General features: G+C 39.8%; 3 protein-coding genes across 3 annotated transcripts; 1 reads left to right on the top strand and 2 right to left on the bottom strand.

Moving 5' to 3' along the window:
- Positions 1–606: 606 nt before the first annotated feature.
- Positions 607–4222, bottom strand: psmb9a (proteasome 20S subunit beta 9a). The gene is made up of 6 exons (XM_047604815.1): positions 3937–4222; positions 3719–3786; positions 3369–3500; positions 2669–2798; positions 1050–1191; positions 607–903 (listed from the first exon to the last, which is right to left on the bottom strand). Exons 1-6 carry the CDS (start codon positions 3985–3987, stop codon positions 776–778), a joined length of 651 nt encoding a protein of 216 aa, XP_047460771.1. The 5' UTR covers positions 3988–4222; the 3' UTR covers positions 607–775.
- Positions 4223–4436: 214 nt separating this feature from the next.
- psmb12 (proteasome 20S subunit beta 12) lies at positions 4437–6636 on the bottom strand. Its single transcript, XM_047604814.1, has 6 exons — positions 6511–6636; positions 5957–6027; positions 5527–5658; positions 5267–5396; positions 5036–5180; positions 4437–4814 (listed from the first exon to the last, which is right to left on the bottom strand). Exons 1-6 carry the CDS (start codon positions 6556–6558, stop codon positions 4687–4689), a joined length of 654 nt encoding a protein of 217 aa, XP_047460770.1. The 5' UTR covers positions 6559–6636; the 3' UTR covers positions 4437–4686.
- On the top strand, positions 6580–9811 carry psmb13a (proteasome 20S subunit beta 13a). The gene is made up of 8 exons (XM_047604812.1): positions 6580–6718; positions 7011–7098; positions 7531–7628; positions 8347–8487; positions 8582–8697; positions 8842–8900; positions 9144–9295; positions 9580–9811. Exons 1-8 carry the CDS (start codon positions 6657–6659, stop codon positions 9689–9691), a joined length of 828 nt encoding a protein of 275 aa, XP_047460768.1. The 5' UTR covers positions 6580–6656; the 3' UTR covers positions 9692–9811.
- Positions 9812–9959: the final 148 nt, after the last annotated feature.

Here is a 9959-nt window from a genome sequence, read left to right as displayed (position 1 = left end):
TCTGGCTGAACGAGGGGGTTTCCCCGAAACTCTTAACAGAGCTCATGACTGCACTGAAGGGAACAACGCAGGATCTTAAAGATTGAGCTATTTCTAATATTTTTATCACCATCATAATCTCTAATTAAAAATAAAATTAGATTATTATACTTTTCTATATTGTTTTGGCAACTTTCTTATTAATAGACAACACAATTCAGTTAATGAAGATATGATGAATTCCATTTATCAACTTACATCTTAAATGTAAAGGAACGTTTATAATTAGACCCTACACACTCAAAATTGCACAGGCAGGTGTGTTGCTAATCTAATTTATTTGACATAAGAATCATTGTCAAGTGCAGGAAACATTTGGTGACATAATCCTGTTGCCATAACTTTGAGACAGAAGGAGGAACATTAGGGGCTCTGACACTCACCAACAGCATAAAAGACCTTGGAAACAGTGCATTTGATATTCACAGCTAATAAAATGTCCGCCCTTCCCCTCTGAAATTAACAACTAGCTAGAGATCACCTCTTGTTAGCTTATTTTAATAGTAAGATGCAAAACTGATCAACTGTTGATCATATAACACACATGAAAACTTGACAGACAAATACTTTTGTTTGTTTTTTCTTTTATTGAAATCATTAGCAAAGGTATGGCTGCCAAAGATTCCTGGTTCACAAACAGAATTAGTGACAGAAAGGTAGCTGACAGCTGTGCCAAGAAAAAACAAACAAACAAACAAAAAAAATAGAGCCATGGCTATTGTAAAGAAAACAGACATCACTGATCAAAGAAGGTGGGTAAATCATTTCCCAGAATGACTTTCTCGTCTGTGCTGTGTTCATCAATGGTGACGAGGTAAGCCACGCCGCCACTGGAGCCATCGCGATTCATGGCCAAAGAGAGAGCTACAAGAAAGAAGAAGGGTAAGACTGGTGAAGAGATTGAAGTGCATGATTTTGCAATAACATGATAAACAAACATGTTTATCTTTCACTTTTAATTATCAGAAGGAAAAAAAGAAGAAAGATTGAAAAATTAAATTAAAACTCACTGTTGACAACAAACTGCTGGCACTCCTCCTTGCTCATGCCTTTGCGATACTCTGCATCAACATATCCATAAACATATGAGCTGCCAGAGCCACCAATTGCAAACGGTTGCCTTGTCAGGAGCCCGCTCAGGGTTGCAAACACCTGGAGGTCAAAGTGCATCGCAAGAGAATGGAACAAAGCACAGAAATGTAATCTTTTATCCATATTGGCACAATGAGAAATTTTATTAACAGCATCATGAAGCAATAACACAACCACATTAACAGTTAGCAGCTAGGGATGCCACCTTTTGCAAAACCCCGGCTCCAAACTGTCATTGTCCAATCATACATCCTAGCAACCATCACTATGTAAACAAGGTCTGTCTATGGCTGGCATATGTATATGGGACACCATGTACTCCAAGCATTTGGCTGGGGGTGTTGTGTTCTTCCTGAAACCAAAAACATAACATGAGCAGTGCCTTAAGTGGATCAAACATTGTGGAAGGCCCCACTCCCAGCTAAATCTCAACAAAAAGATCTAGTTACATACGTCTGGTCCGAGATAAGGCTAGAATGGGCTTAAGCCATAGTGATAGCTAGCTAGTAAATGTCGAGCTAGCAAGGCACTCATATATAAACCACTGTATATCAAAGTTATGGTTACTATTAGTCATATTAGTGCCTAAATAATGTTAAGTTAACTTAATGTTAGCTAGCTAGCTAGTGAGTTCTCGTTCTAACCTTAGCCGAGTCTCGATGTTGGGAGCTCTCTCTAACGTAATGTTTTGTCAGTTTACATCAAAGTTGAACATAGCATCCCAACCAGCAATTTAAACTTATTCATTAATACACAGGACGAGATGTTACGATCCCTTGTGCCATGATCTGAGGCAAAACTCCTTTAGAAGCCCAGTCCAACTGGAGAACCAACCAGCCAGCAGGCCAGTGGTCAGCTACTAACTAGCCAAGCCACCAGCAGTATGTAAGAAATGATGGGAATGCGACTACACTCCAAAGAAACATTTCTTCCTTCTGCCTATATCACAAATAAGATACAACCAGACACCAGCTACATAGCCTAGTCCACAGCAGGAGGTAATGAGAGGTGGTGGGACATGCTACCACACTTCAACCAACACCGCTCCCTTCTGCTAGGATCAGAAATAAAACACTATCAGACACTAGCTAATTAGCCTAACCTATTTTGTATTCGTCTTTCATGTAGCATTTTATGAATAGACAGCATACTTTTGAGGCTGTTCTTGTTGTATTGGAGGTAGAGGTCATGGGGTTTCTAAGATTTTGCTTTCTTCTCGATAATTGTATTTTTCCATTTGATGCTTATTTTAATATCCCTCTTCTGCACACTGTAGCCAGCTTTGCATGGGTATTGCTCCAAAAAGAATCACTGACACGCACCAATATACTTTTCGCTTTGCATATGACTAGTTTCCATGATTTATATATTATAAGCCTGCACATTGGGACAAGGAAACACCTCATGGTTAGTAAATATCCAACCACTATGCACTAAAAGAGGAATCTGACAATACTGGTGTCCCCTATGTGAAAGCCATAAAGCAACAGTCAACAGAGTACCGCCTCCTGGGGAAGGCTGGAAAAAAGTGACTGACCTGCCCTCCATCTCTTCTGTCCCAGCCAGCCACGATAAGATGGGCTGACAGCTCCTCCTTGTACTTATATGAGATGTTCTTCACTAGAGTGGCAGCTGAACGAACCTGCGGGTCCTCACCTATCTCAATACTGACAAAATAAAAATGACATTACATAATGTATAAAAAAAACAGTGTCAAGGTTCATAATGGTTGTCATGCAGGGCCAACGATATCCAAACTGGTATATTATCAGTGAGATAATTAACATAAAATGTCTGATCTCTATTCAATACCAGTTCAGTGAAGTATGGTGTTGTGTAGCAGACAAATAGACAAAAGAAGCCCTATCTTCATTGATATTAAAAAAAATAAAAAAAACACAAAAAGGTTAGGTTTGTGTGGACATTGTATTTATTTGTTGCTTTTAACTGAAGCAATAATAATGTGTTTGAGGATATTTGTCTGCAAAATACATTCAGTGATTATGATATAATTGCATTTCTGCTTAAAAATGATCCAAAAACAGGCTTTTAGAAAACTTTCTACCACATCTGATGAACTGTGGGTGCACCAAATATTTAGCAATCAAAGAGAACCCTGTGAGAGGAAGAATATACAGCCTTTTACATCTTATAATATACTACATCTTATACTAGTACATTATTTTATATAATAAACGTAAAGTAAGAGCAATGATGTCTTAAATTTGTGTTTTTACCTGTGGACATCCAGCTGGTAGTTGACTATCTCAGCAATTGTCTGAGCATCTGCTGCAGATCCTGACAGAGCACAGTAGATCTTGTCGTGGAGGGGAGACAGCTTGTTCATCACCCGGTTCACCACCGTTTGTCTGGATGCAAGAAAATGGGATTGTAAGGTGAGAAAGTTGAAAAGGGGGGAAAGGGTACTTGGGTACTATAATATTAGAGAGTGAGGAGGGATTGCAAATATGATTCGAGAACCTGAACAATGACTTATGTCAAACTAATGATGATTATGGATAAAGGACTGGACATATAGGGAGAAAAACACATGCACATGCGCAGAAACAGGAACGCACTAACTTACCCGGCAGATACTCGGGAATCAGACCCCAGCACGACCCCACCATCAAACTCTATGGCAATAATGGTCGTCTGCAAACACAGGGAAAACCCACGTTTCGTATTAATTCCGCGTACTTGAAACTAATTTCCGCATGTGGCCCGAGAGGAGTAGGCTACGGAAGCTGCGCACATAAACAGGCCACTAAGTCTGTCATATACTAAAAAAAATCTTATACTTACCCCTGTTTTCACCTCTTCTGACAACCACTGTGGCTCCGTTTCGCCCAACATGGTGATACACTGCTGTGAAGTCAGCAACGACAACAGCGACAGTACCTGACTGAAGGTGACCAGACGTAAACAGAAACGCGTAAAATGGAGCAGCTCCGGTTTGTTTTGCGTTCTTGTTTTAGGGTTTTGGGGAAACCTCCCAAACTGTTCTTAGTAGTTTGGTTCGTCGACGCTACAGTCAGAAATCAGGCGGACTCCATGTTTCCCTGAATTAAATCGAAACAGAAAGTTAAAGTGATCCCCCCGCAAATGAGCCGTCGACTAGTCACAGCTTGAAGTTTCAACAACCTGAGATTCATTTGTGCCAGTTACATATAATAAATAATAAGTGTGTATCATTTTGCTTTGTTGTACGTTGTAGGTGCCAGAACAAAGACATCTAGTGCAGTTACTAAGTAAACCAACCATGATATATTTTGAAACGAAAATAAAGACAAAGGAATCACAACGAGATTTTGGAAAATGTTTTTTTATTATTATTATTCATTTTAATTTCCAATATTTTCTACAAAAAAACATAGAACATGCAAATAGGACACACACAACTTGTGACAAGTATATTTTTATGCTTCAGATTTTAGTTGAACTTGGTTCCCAGTTCCCATTTCTACACAGAACAAATTAGGAATAAAGGTGTGACTTATGGATTCCAATTAATACATTTCATTAATGATTTGAAGGTTGGAGGTCAGAAGGAGATCACTCATCATGGAACTTGGGCAGCTTGTTACCAGGTACAACCACATGCTCCACCCCTCCCTCTGTGATCACCACCAGGTGAGCGACACCCCCGCTGACGTTGTCCCTGCCCATGGCCAGAGCGAGAGCTGTGAGCAGAGACACAAAGCGAGGAAGCACATGATAGAAAGAAGATGGAATAAAAAATAAAAAAAACATCGGTTAAAATTGTCTTCCCAAACTGTCTTATTACATTTTACAAACAGGTTCTGGTTCATATTCTCCATTTACCCTGGATTCAAAAGTCTTGACATAAACTGACAAATCATTATTTGCATTTATGTTCATAAGCAAAATATTATAACATTACCGTTAGTGGCAAACTGTAGACATTCCTCTCTGGTCATATTGGGTTTGTATTTAGCATCTACATAGCCGTGGATGTAAGTGCTGCCTGAACCACCGATGGTAACAGACTGACTGACTAACATCCCACCTAGAGCAACAACGTACACCTAGAGAGATGGAGAATGTCAGAGGTGGAGTCACAGAATATGCAGCAAGATGTACTGTATCATTTAGCTGTCTTCAGTACTCCTACCTGTGGTCCTTTCTTCCTGTCCCAGCCTGCTGTGATGAAGCCGGCCTGGAGCTCATCTTTGTTATTATAGCACAATTCCTTCAGCACAGACGCTGCTGCAATCACCAGTGGAGGGCTCTCCATCTGGACACTATAAGAGATCAAAGAGAAGAGCAAACTTTATTTTTATAATTCTGTGCAGGTGACAAATCTGTTTGTTTGCTGTGTATGTGAGAAACAGGAGTTAAACAGCTAAAAAAGGATTATTAAAATACGCAAACCTGTGGAAGGACAGGTGGAACTTTGCAGCTTTGGTGACGGCCTGAGCGTCTGCAAGTGAACCAGCTATGCAGCAGAAGATCCTGTCATGGACCTGAATCACCTTGTTGATGGTTTTGGATGATATATATTCCCTTGGGACAGAGCATAAATGCATGCGTAAAAATTTCAGTGCAGACAAACTTTTGCATCAGAGAAATGTTTTATCACTGGAAGTCAGACATTTAATTATGGGGCCTATCATATTAAGAGAATGGTCTTAAACTAAGTTTGAAAATGGGCCTCCATAGACCCGTTGCACAACTGCATAAAATAACATCAAAAATTTTGGAAAATATATTTGAAATTAGTCAGACTGGATTAGATGCCATGCAATGGGCAATGCAAGTATTTGATAGCAAAATCTTCCTTGTACCCCCATAACATCCTTACCCTCCAATTGAAGCCCTGGAGTCTGACCCAATCACGACCCCTCCATCAAAAATGACAGCCAGGACGGTAGTCTGACAGGGAGAGAGGAGAGAAGCTGTTAATAAGTTTGCTTTTGATTCTCCAGCACTGTAGAAATAATTATTCATCCACTAGGAACACAAGGCATTTTGACACTGTGTTACATGGCATCACAGGCACACCTTTTCCTCGTGGGTTATTGTTCGTGTATGGTCTAACAATGCTATGAATTCTGGGACTTGGAGTTCTGTGAGGGGGTGGCTTATATGAGGAAATTCACTGAAAATGAAACTGTAGCCAGTCGTTTTCTATACAGAAATGTTAAGTATGTACTCACTGGGAGCTTAAATGTTTATATTTTATGATAATAAACCACGTGGAAAGTTCCGGTCTGCGTAGTTTTACGTTGCCTTAGATTACTGTTAAGGTATAGCATCACCTGTCCTCAAACTCGATTATCAATCATTTTACGCACAATAAGATTTGAGCTGCATCAGTGGTTAAAAGTACGAGTGAACCGGTCATGATTTACTCACCCCTGTGCTGACTCCTTTGACTTGTGAGTCCGTGTAGTGTTTCTCCATTTTCACTCCAAAATCGAAAGAGACGAGGGAGAGCTGACGTTCACAACAGCGACCTCAGGCGCACCGAGACGCGCAGAGAAGCCGCAGCCACATCCAGTATGGCGCTATCAAATGTCCTCGAAAGTCCAGCACCAGGCTTTAATTTCGACAACGCAGTAAGGTATGAGCTTCTTGTATGTTTTCCGAGCAGCAGACTGTATTAATAAGGACAAAAACGACGTTTTTGGATTATTACTGTTGGTTACACACTTTCATCGGGATCAAAAGCGAAAGTAACTTTTTCCTGTTTGTATGTCTGTTAAAACAATGAAATAATACAGTGAAGTGTGTTCACGGTTATTAGGTAACAATTATATGTATTATATGTATTTATTAATTGTTATCAATCCTCGCTGCCACCTTCAACACCTCTACCTGATACCCCTCCCCCATATGTCTCTTTCTCACTTTAGAAATGTTGCATTAGAGGGTCTCTTTGACGGAGGACATGCACCAAAACCAATGAAAACAGGCACCACCATAGCAGGAGTTGTGTTCAAGGCAAGTATAACTGGTTCAGACAACACTGATAAGAAGCTCTGTGTATCAGCACATGAAGTATGAACTGAATTGAACTGAAAATCCCTTTACTGACGGCCTTTGTTTATTTCATTCATTCATATGAGACACCTTCTTTTTTTTTAGGCTTTTTCTTTCATGTTTCTGGAGTGGTGAGCACAGATTCTCAGTGCCACTACATTTAAAGCCTTCCTCCCCCTCTAATTTGAGCTCCAGCTAATGAACCTAACATCAGTTATGTTGAGAAATCCAGAAGACAAACAATAATGCAACATGCAGTAGAAAATAATAATTGTGAATGTGTTTCTGTCTTTGAATACATTGCTCTTCGACACCCATCAACAGACACAAATACTGTATACTTAGATTTATGAACTCAGTTACTGTCATTTAAATTGATCTTTGTTGGAACAGGATGGGGTCGTCCTGGGAGCAGACACAAGAGCTACATCCGGTGAAGTGGTGGCCGACAAGATGTGTGCCAAGATCCATTACATTTCTCCAAATATATAGTAAGTACCAGGAGTGAAACCACAAGAGGAGAAACACATATTGAATTCTCCATATATAATTCTATGTAAGGCTACACTACACCTCCAACGTAATGTAATTCTATAATGTTGCCATTAGCTATTTAGTGCACTGCACCTTGCACTAACAGTCTCTTGAACCTACGCTGTCGTGTTTATTTTCCGATATCCACATAGTGCCCTACAGTGACCTTTTAATTAAGACAATTTACTACTAAACGCCATGTTTAATACAAGGCTATATTTAAAGTAGAACTTATTTTTCAATTGTTGCTCAAGGGCCTGAAAGAAAGGGGAAAATCCTACGACACCCAGAATGCCTCATGATCTCTTCCTTTCCAAGTCTTCTTTCATATGCAGAGGCAGCCTACATAAAATAAACACGCACAAGCTGTAGTTTAAACTAGAGCCTGGATTCTGAAAGTTTTGACAGGTACATTAACAGTAAAATCAGAATGCAGGCAGCCTGTAGGAAGGTAAAACACTTTGCATATTTAGTATTTGTTTTCATTACATAAGAACAGTTACGACTGAAGGGAAAATTATATTACCACTGTATGTTGTGGTCTCATGTCATTCTATTAGAACACCTGAAGGAAAAACACATAGTTCACCTTGAAGCAAAGCAGTGACGATTCTGTTTTTCAGTGTCGTAATTGACCTTATCTGTTCTAATTTCTCCCTGTGTCTCCGTGTGTAGTTGTTGTGGAGCAGGTACAGCAGCAGATACAGAGAAAACCACAGAGCTCCTCTCGTCCAACCTCACCATCTACTCCCTGAACAGTGGGAGGAACCCTCGTGTCGTCATGGCCGTCAACATACTGCAGGACATGCTGTATAGGTTAGTGCTGCATAAGTTAAGATTTTAAACTGACATTAATGGTTCAGACATTCATGGTATTAATCCAGTACATGTTTGGTCTCTTGACTCTCAGGTATCACGGACAAATTGGAGCCAATCTCATACTGGGAGGAGTAGACTGCACTGGGAACCACCTGTACACAGTGGGGCCATATGGGAGCGTGAATCAGGTGCCTTACCTCGCAATGGGTATGTGACACAACATGTTTTTCTTTGATTCTTTGTTCCTTGTTGCATTTCTGTAATAAACATGGTTCACCTTAAATTAAAATTTTACAGACTATAACTGTGATACTACGACATGTTTCAGATGACTTTACTTTGTTCATTTAGGTTCTGGTGATCTAGCTGCTCTGGGGATTTTAGAGGACGGATTTAAACCTGATTTAGAGGTACGTCACTACACAAACACTGCATTGATTAAAATCATTTAAACTTGATCACAAATTCATTTCACTTAGTTGTGTATATCTTTAATTGAATAATTTCAATGTGTTTGGACTGTAGACAAAATAATTATATAGATTATACTTTTTTAAAAACGTTGAAAACTGTTTCAGTATCTGAAGGTTGGAGGCATTTAGGAACAGCTGTGGTTGTAGTTTAAGAGTGACTGTCTTCTTCTTTATGTCCAGCTGGAGAAGGCGAAGGAGCTGGTGCGAGCCGCCATCCACGCAGGCGTCATGAGTGACCTCGGCTCAGGCAACAACATTGACATCTGTGTCATCACCAGACAAGGAGTGGACTACATCAGACCCTATCAGGAGTCAGAGTACAAAGACAACAGGTAGAGCTGCATGAGTACGACTTTATTTTGAAGAGAGAAATGAAAACTTTAACAGCTCACCACTTTGAAAATTAAATAATGGTTTTCAGTTAAATTGTTCAACAGGTTATGATAGCTCTGCTACACATTTATGGTGTTTTAAAAGTGTATGATAAAAATCTAACTTTAACATGCTTTTGTTTGTCCTCCACCATCTTTCCTTCACCAGGGCACCCAGAGGTTTTTGGTTCACTTTCCATCCTATTTCTAAAAAAATCTTTTTTTTTCCCACCTCTTTGTCCTAGGAAAATGAAATACAAATATCGTCCAGGCACGACACCGATCCTGACAGAGAAAGTAGTTCCCTTAAAGCTGGAGGTCGTACAGGAGGCGGTGCAGCAGATGGACACAGCCTGAGCGTCAACGCACAACAAAACCATAAAACTGTTAACACCATAATGTCGAGCAGTTAACATTAATTTTATCCTGGTTTGAACTTTGCTGCTAAAGTCAATAAAAGTAACTGCTTTACTATAATGCTTCCTGTTGTTTCTCTCTGTTCATGTTATTAAGAAAGTGTATACTTTGAACCACCAGCAGACATAAACCCACGTATATCAGTACATGCATTAACAGTGGCATTGATCTACTGTAACTTCCCAAAACCTAAATGCTACACTTCCGC

Source organism: Mugil cephalus, chromosome 14 (assembly GCF_022458985.1).
Source record: "Mugil cephalus isolate CIBA_MC_2020 chromosome 14, CIBA_Mcephalus_1.1, whole genome shotgun sequence".
In the NCBI taxonomy this organism is placed as follows: domain Eukaryota; kingdom Metazoa; phylum Chordata; class Actinopteri; order Mugiliformes; family Mugilidae; genus Mugil; species Mugil cephalus.
Note: the sequence above shows the minus strand (reverse complement) of the source record. Positions and strands in the feature narration are given on the sequence as shown.